Source organism: Perissodus microlepis, chromosome 1, assembly GCF_051167445.1.
Source record: "Perissodus microlepis isolate ML-2025 ecotype Zambia chromosome 1, ASM5116744v1, whole genome shotgun sequence".
Taxonomy (NCBI): domain Eukaryota; kingdom Metazoa; phylum Chordata; class Actinopteri; order Cichliformes; family Cichlidae; genus Perissodus; species Perissodus microlepis.
This window is the reverse complement of record NC_140461.1, coordinates 17,959,720-17,987,235: the sequence shown is the minus strand read 5'-3', so window position 1 is coordinate 17,987,235 and position 27,516 is coordinate 17,959,720. Positions and strand designations below refer to the sequence as shown.

At 40.7% G+C, this 27,516-nt stretch overlaps 3 protein-coding genes across 6 annotated transcripts; all 3 read left to right on the top strand.

The window, feature by feature from the left end:
* Positions 1-405: 405 nt before the first annotated feature.
* On the top strand, positions 406-7,426 carry nrn1lb (neuritin 1-like b). Of its 2 annotated transcripts, none has more exons than XM_084932807.1 (3): positions 406-724; positions 3,044-3,191; positions 4,371-7,426. In XM_084932807.1, exons 1-3 carry the CDS (start codon positions 670-672, stop codon positions 4,672-4,674), a joined length of 507 nt encoding a protein of 168 aa, XP_084788933.1. In that variant the 5' UTR covers positions 406-669; the 3' UTR covers positions 4,675-7,426. The 2 variants fall into 2 exon arrangements, with proteins under 2 accessions (XP_084788933.1, XP_084788923.1); XM_084932797.1 differs by having other exon boundaries at positions 407-724; positions 3,041-3,191.
* Positions 7,427-8,583: 1,157 nt separating this feature from the next.
* On the top strand, positions 8,584-14,263 carry slc38a8b (solute carrier family 38 member 8b). The gene is made up of 10 exons (XM_084924691.1): positions 8,584-8,772; positions 9,711-9,909; positions 11,686-11,842; positions 11,921-12,022; positions 12,107-12,164; positions 12,561-12,675; positions 12,753-12,900; positions 12,986-13,188; positions 13,376-13,427; positions 13,899-14,263. Exons 1-10 carry the CDS (start codon positions 8,584-8,586, stop codon positions 13,999-14,001), a joined length of 1,326 nt encoding a protein of 441 aa, XP_084780817.1. The 3' UTR covers positions 14,002-14,263.
* Positions 14,264-19,680: 5,417 nt separating this feature from the next.
* cmtr2 (cap methyltransferase 2) lies at positions 19,681-26,939 on the top strand. 3 transcript variants are annotated; one of them, XM_084932783.1, is made up of 4 exons: positions 19,751-19,921; positions 20,632-20,656; positions 21,808-23,082; positions 25,332-26,939. In XM_084932783.1, exons 3-4 carry the CDS (start codon positions 21,820-21,822, stop codon positions 26,379-26,381), a joined length of 2,313 nt encoding a protein of 770 aa, XP_084788909.1. In that variant the 5' UTR covers positions 19,751-19,921; positions 20,632-20,656; positions 21,808-21,819; the 3' UTR covers positions 26,382-26,939. The 3 variants fall into 3 exon arrangements, with proteins under 3 accessions (XP_084788892.1, XP_084788909.1, XP_084788901.1); XM_084932766.1 differs by lacking the exons at positions 19,751-19,921; positions 20,632-20,656 and adding an exon at positions 19,681-19,734; XM_084932775.1 differs by having other exon boundaries at positions 19,751-20,656.
* The last annotated feature ends 577 nt before the right edge of the window (positions 26,940-27,516 follow it).

Genomic DNA, 27,516 nt, shown 5'->3' with positions numbered 1-27,516 from the left:
TCGTCTCTTATTGTCATAACCCAAAAAGCGGATGAATTCTCTCGTGGGCTGAGGCTATTCCCAGAAGGCGCTGTGGAACCACATTGGACTCCCAGCTGAGCCTGATTGTGTTATCCTCACTGGGATGTCATCCATCTGTGCACAAAAAAATCCTCCTGCCTCCTGACACCTTTAATAATGGTTTGTTTCACTGTTCACTTACAAAGTCTCTGTTCAATGGTTAAAACTGATTTTTGCAACAGGTAGGTGTCTCACAAGTGTGAACAGCAAAATCATTATAAGATCATATATCTGGGTTTCAAACAAATGTTCCAAATACTGAAAACCGGAAATGAGAACACTCTAATCCACTGTGCTATGATGTGATGCTCTCATTGGTCTGTTGCTCCAAGCCTTTTCAGTGCACACACACACATACACATACACACAAGCACAACATCCTCTTACTCTCTGTGATGCATTGGTCCCTTTCACTGTTAATCCAGCTGGGTTGTGCCTCCGTGCATTGCTGCACTTTTGCCATCTGATAAATTCTCCACGGACAGTCGGAAAAATCACATTTTAGGCCAGAAATTTTGCACTTTTTGGATTTACGTCAAGTGGGAGCTTCACATCAGAGCCTCTTGCTCGGGGGTGGTACTCGGCTCCACGGGACTTCTGAGCCAAACAATGAAGTCCCATCCAGGTAGCTCGACGGTGCTGCTGCCCATCGCCCTCTGCCTCAGTAAGGAACTTGCCGTACTCTCCAGTTGTAGTGTGACCGTGTTGTACGTGTTTGTGTGCAATCCAGTCTTGTGGGAAAACTTTGTAAGTGTTGAGTGTGCTCTTCATTGCCCCAATTTTGTCCTGCGTCTGTATACGGATATACAATTTTTTTTGCTCTTTCATGTTTGTCAGAAAAGGTCCAGAGAAGTTCAGATGGCTTATAAGGGATGTTCCCTTCAGCTTGTTCTGATATTAATGAGAAAGGTTTTACAAATGCGCTTACCTTAATGAAATGCTCCCCAGGCTGTTTGTGTGTTTGTGTGTGTGTGTGTGTGCATGCAGAAAGGTGTACAACATTGTGTATTTGAGTGTGAACACCAATGGAATGAAACTAAGTAGATTTAGCTGAGGACAAATTGGAGCCTTCTTTTCATACCACGTTATATTTCTGCTACAACACATATTAAATTTTATCTAACCTTTACTTTACTGTAATATCTTTCAGATTAAAATCTTTTTTCCAAGCACACATTGATTAAAAAAAAGGAAACAATAAAATAGAATAAAATAGATACCCAGTGCAATGCAGGTTATCAATTACACTCTTCAGTTACAGAATCTTTCTCCCAGAGAAACAAAACTATTTATCTTAGAGATAAAGATTAGATTCAATTTTTTTTATTTGCCATTTGTCCTAACATTATAAAGGTTTTTGGGGTTGACTTTTTAACATAGCTACATAATGCCCTTGAATAATTGCCAGAAGGATGTTTCTGCAGAAAATTAAGGCATTGCAGTGAACACGACCTTTATCCTTTTGCATATAAAAGTCACAACATCATCATTTTATCTCCATTTGTCATTTGTGTGAAATTCTGTCTTAATCGGAGCTGCTGAGTTATCACAAAGCAACATATTTATTGAGGTCACAATGTCTTTGACCTTTGAGTGCAGAAATGTAATCAGTTCATCCTCGAGTTCAACTGAACATTTGTGGAAAACACGAAGAAAATCCCTGGAGACGTTGTGCTCATGAGAACACTTTCCAACAACCTGGAAACATAATGCAATCAGCCGTGACTGCCAGTGGTGGTGAGGTGTGCAACCGCATTTTATGAATGAAGCTCATTTGTGGAAAAATCTACCAAGTTACATGGAAATTTCGCAACAGGAATTCATTACATTTTTGCAGAGACAGCTATTAAAAAACATCTGCAAAGAAAGAACACAGAGAAGCAAAAGCAAAACATCAGGGCTTTAATGATGTAGCTAATAACGTGCACTGGCATTAGGCAGAAACAAGGTCGTCTTAGACTGATTGAATCACAAAAGTTCCAAGTGGCGTGTGGAGAAAAGGCAAAAATGTCCGAGATGTCACCAATTTCTGAGCTAATTTTTTAGACAAGCGGTTTGTTTTTGCAATGCATATTTAACTTTTGTTTTATATCCTCTGGTCAAATGTATACAGACAGCCAGATCTCCTTTAGGATTGCTGTTTAAGCTCTGTTCTTTAATTCAAATATCAATGCTTCAATATTCAGTGATATATAAAATAAGATCAGTGTTCTTTACACCCTGTGTAAGCAGCTTGTCCAGAGCCAACAGTAGTTCTGAACCACAAAGGCAGAAATTAGACAAACTGCACTCAGTCACATCCAGTACATTAGAAAGAGAGCATCCAAATTTCTGTGGAAAGCCTGGAGCCAGAAAAATGAAGGCTGGTTTAGCATCAGATTGATGTTTATGGTTTTAGGGCTGACCCTGGAACAGCTCATCAGGTCTGCTGGCAAACGAATGTGTTCGAGGCCAACGACAAACTGAAAGCGATCTTGCAGTACAGATTTACTCTCAAATCAGTGCTCCAGTCAGACCTTGTGTCTCAGCTTTTCAGGAAGGTTTCAGTGAAAACTCAAACTACATAGGGACATGTTTATATGACATGTTATATGTGGACTGACCGATGCAACCATACAGCTTATACATGGCTTTATAGTGCTACATGGAATTTGGCTCTGAGGGTGTATAATCCCTCCAGATGAATGGAATACAACATATTTCTGTATCTGTTTGATCCATCTAAGAACCTGATGGATCACAACTATGAACATACAAACATTGTATTCAAATCCTCAACAATCTAGTGGTTTTATTTTTCTCCCATCATAACCTTTTAGTTTAGTAACACTGTATTCACAGTCTCCTCATGTATGCATTCATTTCTTCTGCACTGAAAAAAGGAGTGTTTTATATGTGAGAAAGAGCATCGACCTTCTTTAGATAAAATGATCTTTTTGTAGTGTTCAAATATGCTTGTGTCTTGTCTTTCCCTCTCCAGCAGGCTTGGTCCCCGTGTGTCTCAGCGCCGCAATCCCTGTTTCATGTGGTTCCATCTACAAGCGCTTTGCTCAGTGTTTACTCACACTCGGGGACAGTTTAGTGGACACACAAAAAGAGCAGAGCACACAGGACATCGATGCCATCTGCAGGTGTGTGTTTGTGTGTGTCAGTCTGTCACTGCACAGTACGACTGTTAATCTGTCTTGAAGTTGCTCTGATCAGTTTTTATAACACCATCACCAGAAACTTTCCATTCCAAAACATAGCAAAGCCCTGCTTTGTAGTCTTTTTTAATGTTATGTTAATGAGACTTGAAACTAGTGACTGAAACCACAGACCCTTTGGGAAAGTGTTCACTGAGGTCACAGATCAAGAGCTGAAGGGCTGTGTTTCTTTATCCTTTCAAAATATTTTTTGGACTCACCTGTTTTTAATGCACACCAAACATGTTATCGCAGGATGAATTTATGAATCAAATTTCGTTTTTCAGTTCCAGATAAACAGATCTGACCAATCAGGCCACTGCATCTGGCAACCAGTGAGCTTGTAGGTTAAAATGCGAGTGATCTGGAATTGGTAAGATAATACTGGTTTACCTCAGACACACTGCTAGTTGCTGCTCTGCGTCAACTGGATCTCTGCATCCTCAGAAGTTGTTACAAGTCCTCCAACAACAGCTCAAACTGCCTCATTGACATCCTTAAATATGTATGAAAGCAGCCTTCTCATGAGAATCGGATGAATCTCAGTTTCTTACGATTTTTGTTTAAAAACATCAGGGCCAGCTCATCAGTGCTTGATATACTCAGTTGCTTAGTGGTGCATTTTTGAGGAAAAATGCTTCACAAAAATATGTTTACAGTGTGTACACGTCACACAAACCTGCTTCAGAAAGATGATGCATGGGGATCTGCCAGGCCCGGGAGCCATCGCCAGTCCCCTTCAAGGCCTTCCCCAAACCGCAGCTCAATTCATGTCCAAGCATTCACTTTTATCTACTAAAAACACTGTCAAACCTAAAGTGAGGACGTGGGCCCAGCGAGTGAAATAGTTTTTTTTTTTTAACAATGCGCTGTGTGCAAAGGCCTTAAGAATAAACATAGGAACCTGGAAGTAAACATAATAGGTCTCCTTCGAATTACCAGAAAATGAGCTGTCTTAAGTCTGTGACCTAAAAGTGATGTCAGAGGACACCAGAGAAGTGATAAACCACAGGAAGTCAGCTACTTATCAGCGCTGTAGTAATCTCATTACTTTAACATACTGGGTTATTATTTATGTTACGTGTTGGAGATGCTAACTTCTCTTCCTGTCCTGGTTCTTTCAAGGTCCTGGAATGCATTTCACGTTTGTGCCAACTCAGCTCTGGCCGGCTGTCCTGGAGAAGCAGCAGCTGTTTGGGAGTCTCTAAGACAAGAGTCCAGGAAGACAGAGTTTTCTGGAAACCTCTACAACATGTGCGCCAGCCGCACAACGCTCCCACCCAGCACCGTGCCTGCAGCTCAGAGCCCCCCCACGTCCGACCAGACAAACCAGGAAACACTGAAAGGGCAAACACACAAGCACAGCCCCACGCTCTTCACTGTACTGCTCCCTGCGTGCAGCATGCTGCTAGTTCTGCTCAGGAGTTAGTTAACCCATATTAACCCTTCGGTCAGAGTGATGCCAGCAGGCCGTCACAGTCCTGCTGCCCCTACAATCCAAACAAACAAGGGCACACAATCCATACAAGTCACTTTCATCATAATCCTTAAATAAGGATTGCTATAACTGGATCAGTTTGAAATGTTTGGTTCAGTACACTAATACAGCATTGACGCATTGAAAAAAATTGAAGACCTGCCTTCTGTCAGACAGAAGCCTCTTACATGACGTGCACCAAGTTTTCAATCACTGCAAGAGTTTAAATGATTTTGATGAAATTCGCACGATCTAATATTTATTATTCTGTTATAGAAGAACGAACAGTTAATGTAAGGAAGAATAAACCCTTTCCCCACATCTCTTTAATGAGGCAACTTAGCTGAAAGAAAAGCTCTGGTTATGACAAATATATATCTTTTAGCCCTGCTGCAGTTCATCACCAGTGTCCCATGATTTGAGGACAAAGGAGATTTTGAGGCATGCTGTAACGCCAGGTGTTCAGATCTGCGTGCAACCTAATCAGGTGTGATCCGGAGGAGAGTATTATCAGCGAGGGGGGCGAACTGTGTTTTTGTGCAGTAGGTTTAAGTCATCACCCTGTTTGACTGGTTTAATGACATGAAATCAGATTTATGTGACGACAGACTCTCTGATGTGCTGCTACATGTTATTATTTCATGTGACTTTAACCCAGTTTAAAGATGTCTCCTGTGGGAACAGTGTGCACATGTCTCAATAAAATGCACAAAAAGCATGCAATAAACATTTCCTTGGACAGTAATGAAGCATAAAGGACAACAAGCACATTAGTCAGCAGTCTGAGTCTCTTTAGTGTGTAATTGTCATTTGTAAGAATATTTTTAATTTCTTTCACTGGTTTACACATCACTGGTGTATTTGCTGCATCATTTTCTAGTTTTGCATTATTTAGTGGGACATGCAACTTTACGTCACTGTGATTTTTCACCATGGAAGTTATGTTAACATACATGACACAATCTTGCTGAGTGATTGAAACTATTACTTATCCTAAAATCAAATGCTTTGAGTCAGGTTTTATGTGTGTGTGTGTGTGTGTGTGTGTAATCTTAATACCCTTAAGCTGTTTCATAACAGCAGAGTCATGATTAATCTCATCTATCTTTATTCATCCACTGTGTAGCAGGCTGCACCTCAAAACACTTAAAATCAGTGTCAGTGGCTTCAGAGCAGATAAACACCGTAGGTAGGAAGACTTGAACATCATGTGAGGAGTGATGACTGATGCTGTGGCAGTCAAGGGAACCTCAGGTGGACCTTAAATATCTTTAATATTTATCAACCACCAGATTATCCAAATCTCACAGGTTAGCCTGACCAGCGCTCTTTCATAGTTTTAAGTGTGTACGTCTCGTTCCATTTGCACTACAGATTTATCTGATTCCAGTTTTGGCCTGAAATCCATCAGACTGCCATCAAAAAGCATTTTGCTCTGTCTAAAAATACAGATTAAAATCCTGACTAGTACACAAAGACTGAATTTCAATACGACCCTCAGTGAGTCTGCACATAACATGGCAGGTCGCCACAAACAGAAAGGGGAAAAGCTGCCGTGCCTAAATGAACACATTTTAAAAGCAGTCTTTTAGTTTAGGCAGGAATATAAAGTTGGAGTGTTTGTCAAAGAGTGCAAAACAGACAAGACAGTGTGTTCCTATGAAGATAATTAAGAATTACACTGAAAATGGGTGGAATCCACCTAGAGGGTTAGGGTTAGAGCTACACTGTTTATAGATAAAAAGCCTATTTTTTCTTTTAATTTTTGCAAATATAACATGTATTATGAGCGTGATTTGAAATGAAAACTCACATTCAGCTTATGTATGGATTAGTTTAACTAACTAGTGTGAAGATTGGTTAGTTAAATAAAACTACAACAGACCTGAGCAGCAAATGAAAACAGAAACATACATATGCAGAAGCATCTAGTTCTGGTGCTCTAAGGTGACCATTTATGCTGCTTCTTTTTTGATTGAATCCACATAGCATGGTGCTGTGCTGTGCTGACATACACATACACTTACACATACTTTGTGTAAGTCAGCACAGCAGTCTCCCAGTTTAGGTAATCAAAAGTGCTTGAGTTGAAAGCAGCTGGACTTCTGTTCAGGTCCTTAAAAACATTTCAGCTCTCACCTGAAAGGCTTCTTCAGTTCTAACAGCTGATGGTGAGTGCAGGTTGTTTAAGTTCACATACTGTGACCCTAGCAATTCACACCTTGGCTCATGTGAACTAGAAAGAGAAAGAATGGTAAGAAAGGTATTTTATTTAAAAGTCTTTCCACCGAGCTCTTCTATACCCAGTTCCAATTCGCTTATCTAAGTCAGGGTCATGGGGCGCAACTGCCACTGGGCAGCACAGCCAGTCAGGGTCAACATCCAAAGACAGATAACTTTTCATGATAACATTCATACCTGGGGCCAGTTTAGAAAAAAATACTTAATGTGGATGTCGTGGAGTGTGGGAGGAAGCTAGAGAGAACCCACACATGCTAACTCCACTCAAGAAGTGCAAAGTTTGTACTTGTGTGGAGTCAAACCCCGGACCTTCGTGTTGTGTGGTGACAGCACTATTACACCATTGTGGCACCTATGTGATAAAAAAATGGCAGCAGTACTCAGTGATTGTTAGAATTTGGGGCTACAGCTCTGGTGAAATTAAATATAAATCAACTAATTAATGAAGACACGCAAAAACGTATTTGCCCAATTCATAACAAACTCAATTTAATTTCAATTTAAATATTTTTAAAGAAACAAAAAGATCTTTGTGTAGCCTGCAAAAATACATTTTGAATTCTTTATATAAAAACATCTATTTATATCTTAGTTTGATGACCCGTCCCTTAAATAGTTTGTCTGTCCCCAGAACACCTTCGCAGACCTGCTCACTCAAATCTCTCTATCATGATCGTCACCGAAGTCGATCTCCATCACCGTGAGACTCAAAGGAGGAGCCGCAAAGCCTGACCATTAACATGTTTTCATGTTGTTGTTTTTTTAACTTATTTTTGTTCTCAACTGAGTCCTCATCCACTTTTGAGCGATGCTCTACAGCAGATGGTGTGTAGCATAAAACATGGCAGGGATTATGAATTCCTGGTGTATTAGATTGGGCTGTCCGATCCATGTGGCCGAGGGTTTATTCTACCAGGATGTAAACACTTTAAAGCTGTCAGCTGAACTGAGCACCAACTCTATGATCTGTGTACATAATGCGTGAAATTAATAAGAAATGTATTACTATAAGAAAAAAATGAACAATTGTATTTATTTATCTGTCAATTTCCCCCCTGAGGCGGGTGTTATTGTCCTTAACGATGGTGTGAGATGCGCTGGGACTGTTTATATAGAAAGAAACAAGAGAGTAAAATGGACTTAGTTGAATATTTCTTCCTGGAAACACTCAGCAGGTCAGTCTGCTGAGTGTTTCTTCCTGGAAACACTCAGCAGGTCAGTCTGCTGATGTCACTGCAAGTTTGTCAGCTTTGATGAAACATCATATATTTGATTTGATTTTCAAACTTGCCTCACTGCTAAGTTAGGCTTCTTCATCAGCAAGCATGTACTTCAGAGACAGACATAAAGGGATGGCGGAGCGGGCAGAAGTAAACATGCTCACCTTACTGTCAAATTTTTCACCTCAGAGTGAAATTTGTAATAGTCGAAAAGTCTAATTAGACCATGTTAGTCGTGTGTGTGCGGGTGTGTGGGTCTATATATTGGCACAGTTTACAGCTCACCAGGTTGAGACTACTTCTGGAGATACAGAGGGAGTCAAACACGTGAACTGCAAGTTTCTGGATGCACAAGAATAGTTTCTGGTGTTTCTGTGAGTCTGTGTGTTGGTTCTGGATCATGGAGGAACTGGCCCGGGAGAGCATCAGCCTGCTGGCCCGATCGGCATCTCACGCGGACCCCCCGCGGCTCGGCTCGTTCGGTGCGGTGTTCATCATGCTGAAGTCTGCCCTGGGAGCCGGACTGCTCAACTTCCCCTGGGCCTTTCAGAAGGCGGGGGGAGTCACCACTGCAGTCAGTGTGGAGCTGGTGAGTACAGGATCTAACACGCTGCAGCTGAAGTTAGCGTTGTTTACAAAGAATTATCTAAAATATCGAAACATAATAATTTAGGTCAAAATTCAACAGTTTTATATGTCCCCCTCCCCCAGAGGTTACTTTGTCTGTTGGTCTACAACCTGTATGAGCTCAGTATGGATTCACCATCCCTCTCTCTGGCTCCTTGGTGTGAAAGAGAAGCATAGATTTAACACGTGAGCTCTAATGAAGCTTCCACTTTAGGTGAAGATCTAAACTTTCAGTGCACTGCATCTGACTGCTGGAAAAGCAGTGTGTGTGTGTATCTCATGGACTTATTACTGCATGCTTTCCAAGAATGGGCCCAAGAGGTCAGCGGGCACAGAGCTTGACATCTTTGTCTCATATAACTGTTGTTATATATTTTATATTTTTAACACCAGTTGTTGTAACGGTCACTTTGGTTACAGCAGCTGCAACTTATAACTTGCACACAGATATTGTTTAATCATTTAATTTCCTGCAGTGTTAAAAATGCTGAGATGCACTTTTCAAAGTCCTGGGATTTGTTCTTTCCCTGAGTGTTAAGCTGCTGTGCATATGTGTGTCTGATTTGTAATAGTTACTTTCTGTTTTATTCTGTAAGCCACCTGTCTTTACTTCTTCCTCATCTCATTTTCCCCTGTGCTCAGTTTCCCCCAGGAGAGAAAGAGTGTTTACTTAGACATCGATTTTATTAACCTGAGTGTTTTGGATTACTGGTTGGAGAGACCGAATATTTTAAACATGTAGGCTTTGGGATATTTTTCTTTCTTTGCATGTTTCTTCTTTCAGGTGTCTTTTTTTAAACACCTGTACCCACAGCCTTGTTGTCTCATAGTTTGTGATATCATCACTGTGGTCTGTGAGTGAAGATGAGCGTTAAGCTGATTCCTTTGATGCCCCTTCAGGTGTCTCTGGTTTTCCTCATCAGCGGTCTGGTCGTCCTCGGCTATGCGTCATCTGTCAGCAGACAGAAGACGTATCAGGACGTGGTGAGAGAAGTGTGTGGACGAGCCGTGGGGAAACTCTGTGAAGTCTGTTTCTGCTTCAACCTCTTCATGATAAGTGTTGCCTTCCTCGTGGTGGTCCAGGATCAGCTGGAGAAATGTGAGCGAGACCTGTGCCTTCCTCTTTGCTTTCTTTAGCTTTAAGAGAAACAGCTTCACCTGTGGCATCAGTGCCTTGGTAATCAGTATGCAAATTCATGCTTTCTTCTATGGCTTTCTCTGTTTTGCTCTGACATTACTTGGTGTCAGCTGGAAATAACAAAATATCAAGAAAGAGGACACTGACAACAGTTTGGAAGTGTGTAACAGGTATTCTCAGATCCAATATGATGGAAAGGAAAACATTACACCCCAAACGTTCTTTTTAACTCATTTCCAATGAAAAGTTAACTAGGAAAATGAGAATAAAATAAAAACTTTATTGAATAAGTTCCTGTTATCTTATCACCGCTCCTAAAGCCAGTGATGGCAATCAGGGATCAGACCACCATAGCCTCTCACTAGACTCCAAACCAGTCCACAAGGCACTAAACACTGGGAACCATCATGGGGCTTTTCTGAATCTCTCTTTGTCTGACACCTTACCCAGTGGTCCAGTGGTCTTAGGAGGCCCTGCAGAGACAACGCACAGCTCCTGGCATTACAGAGAAAAGCTGCTACTTCTCTATGTCTAAAAGAGCCAGTGGAGGTGGCTTGATCATCTGACCAGGATCTGACCAGCATCTCCTGTCTGCTTAGACTTCCACTCCTGTGACCTGGACCAGGGGCAGAAAAAGACGGCTGAATGGGTCTCAGTGGTCCATTAACAAACACAGTGAAGTCTTGTTTCAGCTCCAGACTTGCAGACTTCCAATATCTGCCTGCACATGAACTCACAACCAGAAGTAGCCATGAAAAGTTACACTTTGCACCTGTGTGTTCATGTACAGCAGGGAAAGATGACAAGAAACAAAGTCACTTATAGAAATCTGCTAACATTAACTATACACATATTAATAAACCATTAGATTTGCAGACCATGAGCACAAACAAATACTGCCACTCCACTGACTTAGCCTCTAGCTGTAAGGCCAACATAGGGGTTTTAACAGGATAGCAGGTTAAGGTTACCCATTACAGCAGAATGTGTGATGCACTGAATGCTCTGCTGATGCACTAAAAACTCCCAAATTATGAACTTTTAATACTTTTAATGTTACCTTTTCTATTTCTTTAGCAGATTAAATAAATGAATAAAAGAAAGCTTGTAAAAATTCTGTTTTCACACTGCTTTCTAGAGTATTTGACATTATTTTGTCGTCACCTGAGTTTGATCAGTTTAGCTGCCATTCCCTGTAACCTGTAACCATGCAACCTAATACAGACTGCAGATCACCTGCTCTTTAATTTCTATTCTAGCTTGCATTAGGCTAAACATGTGACTGGGAGCAGGAATATCTCACGTTTTCATTTTTTTCCTGTTGTGTCTTGTCTATCTGAAAACCTTCAAATCTCCTTTAGTGTTTTTGCTTACCGTTACCGTTTTAAACACATCATTTGATTGGATTTCCGAACACACTCCATCCCCCAAACGCCACCTGACTTTAATCAGAGATTCTGCATGATACAGATTAGTGAAAAATGGCTGAAACAAATTCACAGGACGCCTCATCTTTCTGTGTGTTGATCCACTGACTTTAAAAACTGATATCTTGCCATAAAAAAAAATCACAAAGGAAAAAGCAAAATTTATGTGACTGTTTTGTAAATCTAGTCAACCAGACCCATTAAATCTTATAGGATTTGACAGTTCTTGCTCCCTGTTGTCCTGCTTACTGATGCTTTTCATGTTGCAGTAGATAAATATTGTGAACTTCTCTCGCTTTTTTGTCTCCAGTGTGTATTTCTCTCTATGAAACAGTTACGGGATCGAGTGAGGCAGGAATGCCCTACCACTGGTACACAGACCAACGATTTGCCCTCTTCGTCATGTGCCTTGTAATCATCCTACCACTGTCCATCTCAAAAGAAATCGGCATCCAGAAATACACAAGGTAAGCAGCACTAACCTGCGTTCAGCCTGACTCACAGTGTAAATGTTTACGCGAGTTCATCGTCTCTCTTTGTCTCAGTGTGCTGGGGACGCTGGCTGCTACATATCTGTGTGTGGCAGTGATTGTAAAATATTACCTGATGGACAGTCACGCAGTCATAACTCCAGACCACAGCCAAAGGTCGGTAAATCTGAATGCATGCATATCCTTATGATTAGTTCCTGTCGTGTGCGACCTTACTGAACATGTATCTGTGTCTTTCAGTGTGAGTTCATGGGCATCAATGTTTAGTGTTGTACCGACCATTTGCTTTGGCTTTCAGGTAGGATTGTTTTTGGACATCTTTAACGGTTCACTTCCTAATGTTCCCTTTATATAATACAGTCTAATAGCCAATTTATTAGGTATACCTAGCAGATTGCACCCCATTTCTATCCACACCTGCCTTAAGTCTTTATATATATTTTAAAGAATGAGGAGATAAACAGGAGTGTGTCACACTTACTCAAATCAAGATTATTTACCAGAAACTATAAAAACAAATTTTCCCGATTCGTTTTATTATTTATAATTATATATATGTATATGCTTCCCTGTCATCTCCAGTAAGGATGTATACATTTGTGTCATGCTAAAATGAACTCACTGTTCAGCATCATCAAAAGACAGCCTGGATTTTATTCAAATATTCTGACAGTGTGCTTGTGTGTGTCTGCAGTGCCATGAAGCCTGTATAGCGATCTACAGCAGCATGGAGAACCAGAAGATCTCCCACTGGGTGGTCATTTCTGTGCTCTCCATGCTTTTCTGCTTGCTCATTTACACTCTAACTGGTGAGTCCCCTCCCAAAACAAGCGTATTATCTGCTTACTTGGCAGCTCTCTATCAAACCCACTCTCTTCCTCTCCAGGTGTGTATGGCTTCTTGACATTTGGAGAAGACGTAGCCTCAGATATTTTGATGTCATATCCAGGAAATGATGTGGTCATGATCGTTTCCAGGCTACTTTTCGGAATATCAATTATCACCATCTACCCAATTATTCTTCTTCTCGGGAGGTAAGTCTCACCAGGGTGGAGATGTTTTTAATTTTCTGACTCTGAGCATGCTTACTGCCATGTTGTGTTTCTGTGTGTGGAACAGGTCAGTCATCCTGAACCTGATGTTACGAGTTCGCAGACATTACCGGGGAATCGTCACTCATTCGTTTGAGAATCGCTGTAGAGTTGTTCTCACGGTGGCCTGGATCACCTTCACGCTTGTCATTGCCATGTTTGTACCTGACATGAGCGACGTCATCAGCATCATCGGTGGAATCAGCGCCTTCTTCATCTTTATATTTCCTGGTAGCAGCAACATTCACTTTAATGTGACTTTGATTGTTTTGTAATGACATATTTACATTTGGGTGCAATAGAATAGAATAGAATAGCCCTTTATTGTCATATACAATCAATACAAAAATAAGAGAAAGGTGTACAAGGACTTCGTTGTAACCCAGGCACTTGTGTGGTGTGTTTTTGTGTGTTGCAGGTCTTTGCTTAGTGTTCACCATGCAAACTGAGAACATCTCTTCAAGAGTCAGGTGAGCAGACAGAAACAATCCATGTATTATTCTAATTCATTCAGCTAGTATCTCTATTCAAATCAGTGTATCCAAATAAATGGAACATGCTGAACATGCAACAGTGTGTACAGGTAAACAAATGTTTAAAGAATATATCGCAATAAATGAATGTTAGACAGTATTTTATGTGGAAATCTTTACTTCCTGGCGATTTTTCAGGAAATATTGCAAAAATTTATTTTGCATGACTGTATGCTAAGAATGACTCTTAGATTCAGTAACAGACAGCAGAAATGGCTGTGAGGTAATGTCTCCCTCTCTGGGCTTTTATTTGCACCGTAAATTTGATCCAGTGTCTCAGAAGTGAAGGATTTCTGGCTAAAGGACAGACTGATAAATGCTTCTGAATTTTCTGTTTTTCTTTTATTGCCGTTGCACTGATCTGTCACTTGATGCTCCCGATGACCTGATTGCATTTTATCATTTCAGGGCGATTTTAACAGCTTGGGGAGTCATAACGATTGTAGTTGGAGCATTCATCTTTGGACAGAGCACAACCCTTGCTGTCATGGAGGTTTTCCGCAAATTTTGAACTTTCAGAACTAGATGAACTCTCTCTTTTTCTCTCAGAGAGCTGAATGTTGCATTTTTAAAGGAGGTTTTTAGGGGTATGTGTGACTCTTATTTGACTGTCTGTGGCCTTAATTTAGGTTGACAGTGTCTGAATGGTTTCTTATGTGATGTGATGAATATTGACTATAATATTTGACTGCCTGGTGAAGCATCAGTGAAACATCTCATCTGTCTGAGCCCTTCTTTATGTTTAAGCACTGCCAGGGGGCAGCATTGCACCATTTAGGAAGTGCCTCTCTCTATATATTTTTCATTCACATGCTGTATATGTGGAACTGCATAGTGACAACACAGATAAGATGAAGCTGTTTTCTTATCATGCTTATTTTGGCCACAGCGATAATGGCTTGTCTGAGCCCGCTGAGCCTTTTCAGCATAAACAGATGGACTCATTGTCCCTGAAATGTACTTTTGCATTTACAGGATGATAAACTGACTGAAGACTTGTTTTTTTCCATTCTCTTAAGTGTTTGTTCCTTATCTTGTCGCACCATTTCTAAACTCCATACTGCCTTAATCCCAGCGGCGATATAAATCTGCTGCTTTCACTGAGCACAGGGTGATGGCTGAGGTGTGCTGAATATAGCTGTTTATTGTTTATGGACTTCAAGCTTAAAAGAGTAATAGGACGCTGCCTGGAAGCGTTCACATGCTCACACACGTGTGTCAGTGCACGAGTGAGTAATAGTTTACACTACATCTGGAAAATTGGGTGTTTTATCTGGAGTCTGATTTAAAAGCAAAATGAGCCATGCTGACTTTGCAGTAATCCAGAACTTATCTGTCTGAACATACAACATTTAAATAACTTTCATTTAAAAAAATTAAAAAAGGAACACAGCAGTTCCTCATGAATATTATGCAATAGATGTTTGCTATTGATGTCCTTAAGGAAAACCCTCATAATGTGATGCTCTTCTTGTGTTTTGCCTAACCTGCTGGAAAAATGACCATTTTCGAGGAAAAAAGGGTAAAAATCAAGTAAACCGCTTAAATCTTGCAGTCATTCTCTGTCATTACATTTATGCAGGCAACTTAATAGGTAAAGCCAGTAAGACAAGCTTGCTGGTAGTTTCTGTAGTTATTAAGTCTAAAGGTGGAAGTTTAAAATTGGCCAAAATGAAAATCTTTGAGCTCCATGGATAAGAGGAGTGTACAATAAGTCTCCTTATCATAAGGCTATAAATTGTTACAAAAATCTTCACCTGCAGCTTTGCCAAATTTGAAGCAACAAACATGTGAAATGGATGAAACAGATGTTTCAGTCACAGCAGCACTTCACTCACTCACTTCACTCACTCAGTCAACCCTCACTATTGCCCAGCACCCACATAAAGATGTTGAAGCCCGATTTCTGACTCAGTGTTGGAGCAGGATCAGCACTGCTGTGACTTAAAGGTTAACATCACAATCCTCAAAGCAGTCACGCTCACCTGCTGATATTTACCTCTCATGTTTACTGTTTTCATCAGTTTAGTGAATTAGCATGCTAACATTGCTAATATTCATTAAACACAGCTAATGGTTGAGAACAATTGGAATATTATTGGCTCGTCTGTTTGGGCATAAAGGATAGTCTAAGGAGCTTGGAAAGAAAAGCGTCTGGACTTCTTTAAGTTGCTTGAAGATGTTTCACCTCTCAGCTTCTTGGATGAGAGGTGAAACGTCTTCAATCAACTTAAAGAAGTCCAGATGCTTTTCTTTCCAAGCTCCTTAGACGATTTAACACATACATTTTCATGCTATTGAAATAAAAAACAAACAAACAAATGCACGAATCAACCAGAAAACTCACGTTATTAGGTACACCTTCTATTGTTGTGTTGTTGCTGTTCCTGAATCAACAAAACTAATGTTGATTCAGGAACATTAGTTTTGGTTCAACATTGCAAGTGACTATTCACATTGTAGTGATGTCATAGTTTTGCTATGTGGAAACGCTGCACACAAAACTGAAACCCTAACTGCCCCCGATTTTTAGATTTTCTTCCTGAGTGTAGATCGGCATGTTTTTTCCCCAAGTCACAAAGTTGTGACATCATAACAATGTGACTGGTCAGATGTGATGTAGATCCTGGGAACAAGCAAGGATGGATTCCACCCTTTCATGTTTATACCAAATTTTAACCCTACCATCTGAATGAAAGAAAGACTCAGAACAGGAAACATTTTCGAATCTTCTAATCTAATGATTTTGGTGAGCCTGTGTGAACTGTAGCCTCAGCTTCCTGTTTTTAGCTGACAGGAGTGGTACCCAATGTGGTCTTCTGCTGCTGTAGCCCATTTGCTTCAAGTTATGACATGCTATGTGTTCAGAGATGCTCATCTGCATATCTTGGTTATGGTCATTTGAGTTCTTGTTGTTGTTTTCTCTTTTTCAGAACAACCTCTGTAGACCATAGAGATGGTTGTATGGGAAAATGCCAGTGGATCAGCAGTTTACACACAGGTCACATTCAAAGTCACATTCAAATCACCTTTGACCTCATTCCGATGCTCAGTGGGTCATCAGCGCCATGCTGTGGTGCCTAAATGCACTGAGTTGCTGGCATGTGATTGGTTCATTTACATTAATGACCAGTTGAAATGAACTTGAACGTCCCCTACCCATCAACAACAATCACAGTCCAGTATCAGCCTTCTGCTGGTTGGTGCTAATAGACACAACATTTTTCTAGACAAGTGAAAATGACCAAGATTTCAAGATTTCACCAAAAGTCATTAAAATTATCTGTGCACCATGACAGTCAAACCTATCTGATGAATGTACTGACATTTCTGTGTCTAGTGTGATGCTGCCAGCTTCATTAAAAATCATTACTTATTCTTTACATGAGACTATCTTTTTTATTTCCCCCCTTACTTTTAAAGATAATTTCCAACCCTCATTACTATGTTGTCGCCTGAAGCTTCTTTCTAACTGAAAGATTGCTTGTATCTCCACTGTTGATTAATTAAACGACAATTTGTGGGCGACATCTCTTTAAACGCTTAAATCTTCCTGATAAGAGTGTCAGCAGAAGGCCTGAATGAGAACGGATGGATGCATATTATTTCTGTGTCTGCATTTGTGTGTGTGTGTGTGTGGTCCTCATTGTCACACTGATTGAAATCTGCATTTCTTTTGTGTTCAGAATTTTTTTTTTAAAAAAAAGAAGATTTTGTCTCTGCTCAGTTTGCAGATGTCAGTTTTCTGTCTGTATTGCTTTTACTGTTTTGACTGTCTGCAGCTGACAGCGTGCTGCATGTATAACATAGCTGAATGCAGTACTTGTATGACCTTTTTATGCATGGTGTTTATTGCTAGCAGGCTGAGATCATCACAATGGAGATAACGTGTTTTCATCATTTTGCTGCTCGGTCTTTACTGAAGTGATGACAGCAGATATTTAACCTCCAGGCCGAACTCTGTGGTATAATCGCTGCAGTAGCAATGAGCTCAGGTGAAGGAGAGGCCAGTGTCACCTTGTGTGTGCATCAGATCACAATAGCACTGCATCCTATTTGTGTGCAAAAAGCACAGTCATTTTATTCCTGTCCAATAAAGCATTTACATATTTAGAGAGTATCTACTTTAATTCATAGGTTATCATGTTAGAGACTGTATACATTATACACTACACTGATCAGTTCCTGCATTAAAACCACCTGATTAGCATTGTGTGCTTCTGTCTACAACAAAAACAGCTCAGATCTCTGCTGATGTCCTGTGGTTTCTGGGAGCTTCTTGCAGCTCATCATTGTAAGATTCCTGTGCAGGCAGATGTTGATCCAGCAGTGCACTGCTGTCAGCCACACCTCTGCTAGGGACAAGTGACCAGCAACATTTGTCAAAACTTGTGCACAGTGCCGGTTTATTCCATTTTTGTTTACATCATGTAAGTTTGAGGTGAGCTGCACTCTGAATGCTGCACATCACATTTCAGCTTGACAGAAGCAACCATGGGTCCATGGGACAACTTAAAAGGACAAAGTCAGTGGATGAGCAAAGGTTTTGTTTTGGTGGAGTCTGAGATGTAGCTCCTGGGTTTTTGTGCACTGTTTTGACTTTGAGGTGAATTTGCTGGGATGTCCACTCCAGGGAAGACTGTAACACTGATGTTTGCTGCTCTGGACCAGATAAAAAGCTTTTATAAGAGGTGCTCATGCTTGCTAATGATCAATTAATCAAGTACATTTGATTAGCAGCCCTGGGCTTCTACTTAACCTCTTAATTCCTATGGAAACAGTAAATGTGCACTTAGGAATTCACAGGACAAATCATTCACAGGACTAGTCTAAGACTAATCTTCAGTGCTCACTGATCTACTGCAGTTCCAGAGATGTACAGTACTAAATAAATTATTTTACATGTGCATGTTACAAAACTACTTGACTAGTATGGTTAGTGCAAAACTATAATCTTCTGGATTGAAGAACCAAGGTTATAAAATAAATAGCTTTAGTCATATTTAAAGAGGACATCCTGATATGTCTCTGTTTCACAGCCTAATAAGACAAAACAATGAATAAACAGTAAACATAAGCTTAGTTCTCTTCACAGTTTTAAAAGTAATCTTTTAATCATTTGTGAACTTGGACTATTAATTATCACAATGCATAACTGCATCTTAAAATAAGCCCTTCATTCACCTCCTCTTCCCCAAACTCCCTCTCTGATTTCCTTCATCTGAAAAGGTTTGACAGACTGCAGTGTACTTGAACTGGTGGGAAAAGGTAACTATAATGCACGCATTAATATTAATTAATATTAGAGAAGGTGTCACTGTTATTGCACTAAATTGGATGACAAAACACTGGTGCCCACTATTTTTGGAATGCTAATTGCACTTGGATATCCCAAAGGGCCATTATTTATGAATGAGACTTCCTCTGTGAGTGTCCTGTTTTTAGTTAGTCACATATTTTTTACTAAAGCCTGGATTTACTTTGCATACGGCGTATATGAAACATATGTAAGGAGACTGTAAAGAAGGAAAAGCAATCAGAGATACAAACAGAATAAAAAGTCCTTGCAAACATGGCATTAAAACACATTATTTTAAAATTCAGGTTTTATCAGCTTACACTTGAACGAGCTCTAATAATTATGTAACATGATGACACAGATCGGGTCGCTGTGAGTAATTTGGCTGAAAAGATGCATGCAAATCCAAATCCAACAAGTTCATTGTTGGGTCAGAGACTCGGATTTGACCAGTCATCCTCTTACAGAACTATGTGGAAACACATATTGATGTGTCATCCTGGAGGAGTTGGACTATCTGTGCAACCTGTGTAGGGTCCAGCTCATACTACCAATAGAGACATTGACCCTCGCTAAAAAAAACAAAAAAACAAAAACACTAGCAAAAAAAACAGCCAGAAAGGATGAGAAGGAAAAAATGTCAGTGGCCTCCAACATCTAAAACTTCAACTTAAATGAGCAGATCAACAACCCACAGGTTTAACTTGATGCTATACTCTGATTTTCTTTTTTTTAAGTGCTCCTTTATTTTTTTTTGAGCAGCATATATAATAAACTCTTTTTGAATGATAATGTTGGTGAAGTTTAAAAACAATCTCACCACCAAATTTATGCGGCATACTCCTTTAAGAAAGAACCCCACCCACTCGGCTTCACGCATGCGCAGGATCTTGTAAATCACGTGAACCACTGGTTCCGCTTCCGGACAACAGCATCAGCAGTTGGGTGAGTTTCTGCTCAGAGTTGTCTGTTATCTCTGTTATACAGTCGCGTTATAGAAACATCTTTCCTTCTTCCTCAAAGACTTAAAGGTCTGAACACGCTGTGAGAGAAGATTCCGAAGAGACACAACCCGGACTCTCTTCGATTCCGTAGGAAGTGTCCCATTTAGCATCCAGTTTATCACGCAGAGGTCTGCTCCGTACTCATAAAGCCCTAAACACACAGCTGTGTAAAGATTGTTTTCCTTAACGCGTGCCCGCAGGTTTATTTACACACTCAATAATCCCAGTGTTGTCAGAATTTCTCATTTCATTTCATATTTTTTTAAAGATAAGGATGGTATGAGCCTGAAACAGAGATTTGGTCCATATTGACATGATAGCATCAAATAGTTGCTGCACATCCCAAAGATGCTTTAAAAGAGTTCAGTACAGTGAACTTATTGTCATATAAAACTACTGGATATTTTTTCTTTTTTAGACCATTCTCAGTAAACCCTTGAAATGGATGTGAGTAAAAATCCTAGCATAGCAGCAGAAATGATCAGACCAGCAACCAACAATCATGTCGCGTTTAAAGTCACTTAAATCACCTTTCTTCCTCGTCATTGGCTGGTTAGACATTTGTGGTAACAGACAGTTGAATAATTGTACCTTTATAAAGTGGCTGTGAGTATGAATCGTTCATAGTTTCTCTGTTGAGCGTATCTTTATTCATTCATCTATTTCATTATTTATTATAAGTATCATGTACCTAAAGCAAAAGGAGTGTTAATTAGTTTATTTGGATTCAGCTATGATTTAGAGTCACAGCACTTACAGTTTTATTTTTCATTTTCTAAATGCTTTTCGTGGCCGTTTAATCTCCTCCCCGGTTTCTTGTATGGAAAACCAAGAGCAGCCGGGGACTGTATACTTCAGCCAAGGTGAGATTCCCTCACACATAATAAAGAACCCTTCCAAAATGTCCGAACCAGAATCAAGTGCAAAATGTAATCTTAAATTGGGAAAAAACAAAGACAGACAAAACAAACAAATCATACAAATTCATCTCTGATAACAGAGAAAGAAACAAATCCACACATCACGTCATCAGTCACGGAGGGCTAAAAGTAACAGGCTGGTTTTCCATCTAGTTTACGTTAACCGTAACTGAAGTGTTTACAAATACTGAGCGGAACAGCTGACTTTCATGCACAGCAGTTTATCAGTGTGATTCATGACAAATAACAGATTAATATACTGTGATTAGCAAACATTGTTCATCACTGAGTCACTCCAGACTCATTAAGAAATGACCCAGAAGTACCTCCTCCTGTCCAGCGCTGTGATCTAAATCCTGTGCGCTCATGAGTAAAACGTTAGCTGTGGTAATTTAATTCTGACTGTAAATTATTTTAAAGTCATTAAATAAAATGCTCAATACTTACATGGGTTGGTGAATTTATTTGAGTATCCCATTATAGTGTTTCACATGGCTCACTACATCACAGATTACATCACAGATTGAGCAGAAAATTAATTTGTGTGAACAGTGCTAAAGTCGACACCCACGGCACGATGTCTACAAATTAGCTTCAGTTTGGCCTGTTCTAGCCCACTTTTCAACCAATCAGCATTCAGCCTGGGCACAGCTATGCACAACATGTTTGCAGATTTTGCATCCCCTTGTTCATAGCACTCTGCTTAGGTAAACTCTACATTACTTTCTAGTCTAATTTGTAGCAGTAGTCTTTAAACTTGCAGTTATATCTATCACCCATCTCAGAGGGTCATTATTGGAACAGGCGGTGCTCAACTGATTGATTTTATGTAGAAAAAGATTCAAATTAGACAATAAATGCCCCTCCCCTTTTTATGTGACTGTGCTCACAGCTTGAATATAAAACCTGGTTTAGCACAAAAAGTGGATAAACACCTGTTCTATCTTTATAATAACTCTAATCTCTGACTGGGTTTTCAGCTTTTAGGAAGCAAGATGGTGCAAAGAAGGCCTGGTTATATTGAACTTTCTGTCAAAACAGATGAAGCAGGTTGGCTTTTTGATCAGTCAGCTACCCTTCTTTTTTCCCCACAGGAAGTGTGGAGGATGAGCACAGGCAATGGGACCAGGAGGAAAGTTGGCAAGCAGCAGCAGCAGCAACATTTTAACAACATGGTGGCACCTGACCCTGAAACTCTGGCTGAGATGCAAGGTCTTTTTAGCAAAGTTAGAACATATGTGAAACCATCCAGTGGGTCTGAGTGGTGCATTCCTGACCCGAACATTGCTCTCAGACACGCACCGGAACAGCACTGCCGTCTGCAGGCCCTGAAGGTTTCGCTGAATGACGTGAAGAACCAGCTCAGTGACAAAAATGTACAGGTGTGGCATCAGCACACCAGCTCCACCAATCGGGCTGGGAAGGTGATCGGTGCTGTCCGGTCTGCTGCCAACGCAGAGATCTGCACTCAGGCGTGGTGTAAGTTCTACGAAATCCTGGGAACCTTTAAACTTCTTCCAAACGAGGCTCTTCAAAACGGAGAGCTGAACACGGTCCATCTGTGTGAGGCACCGGGGGCCTTCATAACCGCTCTCAACCACTACCTCAAAACCAGTGAGGCCACACGATACTGTGACTGGAACTGGGTTGCTAACACCCTCAACCCGTACCACGAGGCCAACGGGGGAAATACAACCATCGCAGATGATCGATTAATTGCTAACACGCTGCCCTGGTGGTTCTTCGGCACAGACAACACAGGGAACATCACGATCCAGCAATATTTGCTGGATCTGCAGACCTTTGTGTCTAACATGCGGAGGATTGATTTGGTGACGGCAGATGGAAGCTTTGACTGTCAGGAGAACCCCGACGAGCAGGAGGCGCTGGTGGCGTCACTACATTACTGCGAGGCCACAGCTGCTCTGCTGCTCCTGAGCCCCGGCGGCTCCTTTGTACTAAAAATGTTCACCCTGTACGAACACTCGTCCGTCTGCTTGCTCTACCTGCTGAACTGCTGTTTTCAGTCTGTCACTGTCTTCAAACCCGCCACCAGCAAAGCAGGAAACTCTGAGGTGTATGTTGTGTGTCTGAACTATGACAACAAGGAGGCTGTGAGGCCTCTGCTCTCAAAACTGATTCGTAATTATGGATCACATCTAGCCGACAGGGAGGCACTTTTCCAGAATTCTGTAATCCCAGAGTCGTTCATGAGCCAGCATGTGGAAGTGTGTTCATACTTCCACACCCTGCAGGTAGAGACGATATCAGAGAACCTGCAACTGTTTAAAGGTATGAGCGCAGAGCAGAGGCAGAGGCTCGACCACATTAGGGACTGTGTGGCTCAGGAGTACCTACGGCGCTTCCAGGTAAGATGCTTTAAGATGATAGAAAACTGAGCTGATACAAACCTAAATATCCAGCTAGCAGATGTTTGGGAACTTTTATGAAGGTTAATTAGGATTCGAAGGATTTAAGAGTGCTGTAATAATGTTGTGCCCAAAATTTAGCCTAAAATTTGGCTTGACTACTGGCTATACTCAATCATGGCTCTAGAAAAGGTGATGAGGGTCAGTCGTTCCACCAGTTTGGTCGGGATACAAAAAAACCAAAACAAAACTTAAGCAACATTTTCCATCGATTGCTGTAAATTTATGTTTAAACATCCACTGAGCCCTGAGGGTGAAATTTCTCCAACTGTTGGATAAATAAATAAATAAATTCATAAATTTACAGAGACATTTATGCCCCTTTCCCTAATTTCATAATTTCTTTGGTAATAACTTTTATGATATTAAAAAGCCCCCTGAGTCCTTGAGAAGCCTAACAGAGAAATAAACTCAACTACGTCAGCACACCTGTCACTCCAGGCAGCCACGCCCTCACTTTAAACTTTAAAGCATAATTTCAGGATTAGTTATTTTAAAATTTAAGGTCAAACTATGGTGGGATGCAGATGAAAACTCAAGACTGTTCAGTACACATGTATGTTGTTATATGTTTGGCAAGTCACTGCTCAGCAACAGCAGCTTTTCTTTGTTTCCAAATGAGAGTCGATGCAAGTGAAAAGCTCTGATGACAGCTATGCTTTCCTGTTCTCTCACATTCGCCCTTTCATTGCTCTTATGGAAACATAACGTCTTCAACTCAGAGTTTACTTTGATTTACTTTTAGTTATAATTTAGGCATCTTCCTTTAGTTTAAGTTTAGTTTTAGTCAACTAAATATCATAAAATTGTGGTAGACTAAATGTAAAGTTGACTAAAATACACAGTGAAAAAATTTGTGTTGTTATCGGGGAGAATTTTCCACAATGTCAAATGCGAAATGTGTCCACATACGTGTTTTTTTTCTTCCTCTCGGCATTTTTTATGAGAAATGTGAATCACTTCCAAACTCGTTCTGCACTTCTACACAACTTAATTACTTCTGATCGGATCACGCCTTTCCAGAATATTTTCATCTTATTTTTATTTGTTGACCAAAGTGTCATCATAGTTTTCGTCCTTCTGCATTAGCTTTTAGTTATTGTCTTGTTTTCGTGAGGAAAAAAATGTCACTGACGAAAATTGCTGGTCAACAAAATGAACACTGCTTCAGCTAATTATTATTAATATTATTTTGCTTATTTCATTTGTGACCGATGTGTGTGTGAGCAAGTGCACCAACAAGTGCAGCAGCCAGATGACTCTCAGACTTACCTGGAATGAGATTTAAATGAGCTGTAATTCCAATTAAGTAAACTCAGGTGTGTGTAATACATTTTGTTTTGCAAAGATAGACAAGCATTGATATAGTGAAGCTTGATGTCGCTTTACACATAAAAGAATGACTTGCAGTTTTTATCTCGGAGTGAGGTTGGATTGATTCCCGGAGAGGCTAAAACCAGGCTGTAAACATGCATCCGAACCCTGTAAATTCAGAAATCTTAATGCGTGAGTCCTTGGGGAGTCAGCCTTGAGTGGCAGTTAGAAAAGTTTGGTTTTTGGTGTTTCCGTGTTGGCTTCATTTTTCAGTCCGCTTGGGAATGCGCACACTTCAACTGGAACTACATTTTCCCCAAAGGGAGTTCCTGCAGTGATACAAAACTGTGCAAGAAAAAAGTTAAAGACAGCAAAACAAAAAAATGTGTGTGTGCGTTTTTATGATGCAGTCTCACATACATTTAGCACTTGGAGTCAGACTTACGGAGCTGGACGAGAATGTGTGAGTTTCAGAGCCTGTTCATAGAAGCGTTTACACATTCAGGCTCTTAACGTGTATAAAAAAATAGTTCTTCCTGTCATTTTAAAATAGTCTTTTTTTCTAAAATGTTTTTTCCAATATTTTCCGTATTGTGCAAGCAACTTGATAGCTCTGTAAGAAATTTGAAAGAAATCCATATTTAAGATGGCTTGAATACTCATTCTATATTTTAATTTTCAATTTCATTCTTTTTAGGTTAGTCATCTGGTTAGGCTGCAACTTTTATTTAAGAAACAATTTACAAATTACAGCAAAAATCTGAAATTCATTTTAAATCCAAATGTAGCCTTTAAAAAAAAAACATGATACTCTGACCCAACACTAGTGTGATGCTCCCAGAAGTCTAAATCTGATCACGTCTTTCTGTGTGCAGGTGTGCTTTCTCCCGCGAAGTCGATGGATTTCTCGTAACACCGTGATTCCTGCCTGCTGCAGCGTGTCAGCCGGACGACCTCTGGGACAGAAGAAGCAAACAGGCTCCTTCAATGAGCGGAGGGAATTGCAGACCTTAAGCTGGAGGGAGCGTGTTCAGAGGGGTTGCCATGGCACCTGGATACAGAGACACTGGACTGAGGAGAGTGGGAAGGACTGCAAGCTGGAGGGACCCCTGTCCAACTGTCAGGTGGATTCGTGGTATGTTGTTGTGGGGACTGCTCTACCTGCAGTCAGAAACTCTCCGTTCTGTGATGGAGGGTTGTTAAACCACTTGAACGAAGCACTGATGGACACAGCTGTAGATTGGACCCACGTGACTTCTTGTGACTCTTGCCATGTGGTTTGCACGTCCTCCATTTTGTCAGAGGTTGCAGGCCAGTGTGTCCTTAAAGCCGAATCTTTAGGGGGCAAAAAGAAGACGCAGTGTTTGGTGTTTGGCAGCTGCTCGGTTTGGGGGATCTCTGATAGCCAAGCTGAGGATCTAGTGTTAACATTTTCTGCAGAGCCTTCATTTCCTGAAAGAGGCTCCGTGTTGCTGCACGATGGTGAGCCACTGTATCAGCGGCAGCTCTTAAGTTGTGTTATGTTTGCCCTGCAGAGCCTGAGCTCTGGGGACGCCCTGCTGCTGCCTGTGATTTCTGCTCTCACCCGTGTCACGGCAGCCGTTGTGCTCTGCCTGCACGCATGTTTTCGCTCCGTCTCCTTCAAGTGCCCTCCCCCCTCTGGAGGGGTTGGGACGGTGCTGGTGTGTGTTGACTTCTGCCCTGAAGCCGCTGCCCAAATGCTGCTGGTTCTCGCTGAAGTCTGGGAGAGCATGAGCCAGCTGTTAAGAGATGAGGAGGGTAAAAATGAGCCTGGTGGAGGCGACAGACAGGTGCTGCAGTTTGTTCCTATGGAGGAGCTGCTCACTGGAGGACTGACTGACTTCCTGTGGACCGTGAACTCTGAAATCATCCAACGGAAGCTGCATCTGCTCATGCAGGCATAGCGCTTTGGTGGGCTGTCACTGTGGTAAACACTCTTTCGCTTCAGAAGCAGTTTCATCATGTCACAGTCCAGTTTATTTGCTCATGGAATCAGCAGACTGCTCAGCTGCATGAGCTTTCAGCAGTTAGTCACCAAATCGCTTTTGCATGTTGATATGAACTCATCTGATTTAACATTACACTCCTCTCACTTATTTATTACAACACACCTCCAGATATTCAGATCCTTTAGTGTGCTTCAACTCGAACCGACGCTGGCAGTCAGAAGACGTTTATCAGAGATCTCTTGATGGATGCAGTCACATGTGAGACATCTATCAAGTGGAGTCACAAACGTGGCATGGCAAAAAATGCAAACTACTTTCAGTACTTGATCAGCAGAAAATGTCCATGACCAAAGTCTCAGAGGGATTTCAGGATGCTAAATAAACAGCGGTCCAGCTGTCGGCACCAAACCTCCTGTTGGTCACGGATGTTTTGAGTTGACATCACAGAGAGCCTGAAGTGCCTGCTATTTTACATCAACACGGTGTTTAATCCCACTGTGTTGAGTATCTTTTTATCTTTTATGCAACTCTCCGTCAGATTACTGTTTCCAGTTAATTTCATTTGTGTCCAGTGAGGAAAACTTTGTACTGTCAACGGACAGAAAAAAAAAGTTCCATCTGTCATGCTCTGTACAGCTGGAGGGGGAGTGTTGTGGGATTTGTTTTATTTGTCATCTTTTTAGTTTGTTTATTCTGTTTTTTCAGTATAATTTGAATTAGGAGTATATTTTGTTATAAAAATAATGTAAAAAGAAAAGTGGCTTTAAAAAAAGGACTTGGAGGCTTTCTTTTCTTTAAAAATGCTAGTTTACTTAAGTCTGAAGATAATCCAACTAGTGTATTAACTCCTTAATGTCTAGTCATGTGTATCATATTTGATACATACAGTTTTTGTGAGTTTTTGAGACTTATACATCATCCGTGTGATTTCTTTTTTTCTCCCCAAATGAAAAACCAAAATAAAGTCCACAATACTCTCAAGCAATAAACTGCAAAAAATGTATGATACAAATTAAATTTTATATATGCTAATTTTTTTTTCTCAAAAGGTTCAATAAACACTAAATTTAAAAAAAAAAAGAAGAAGAAG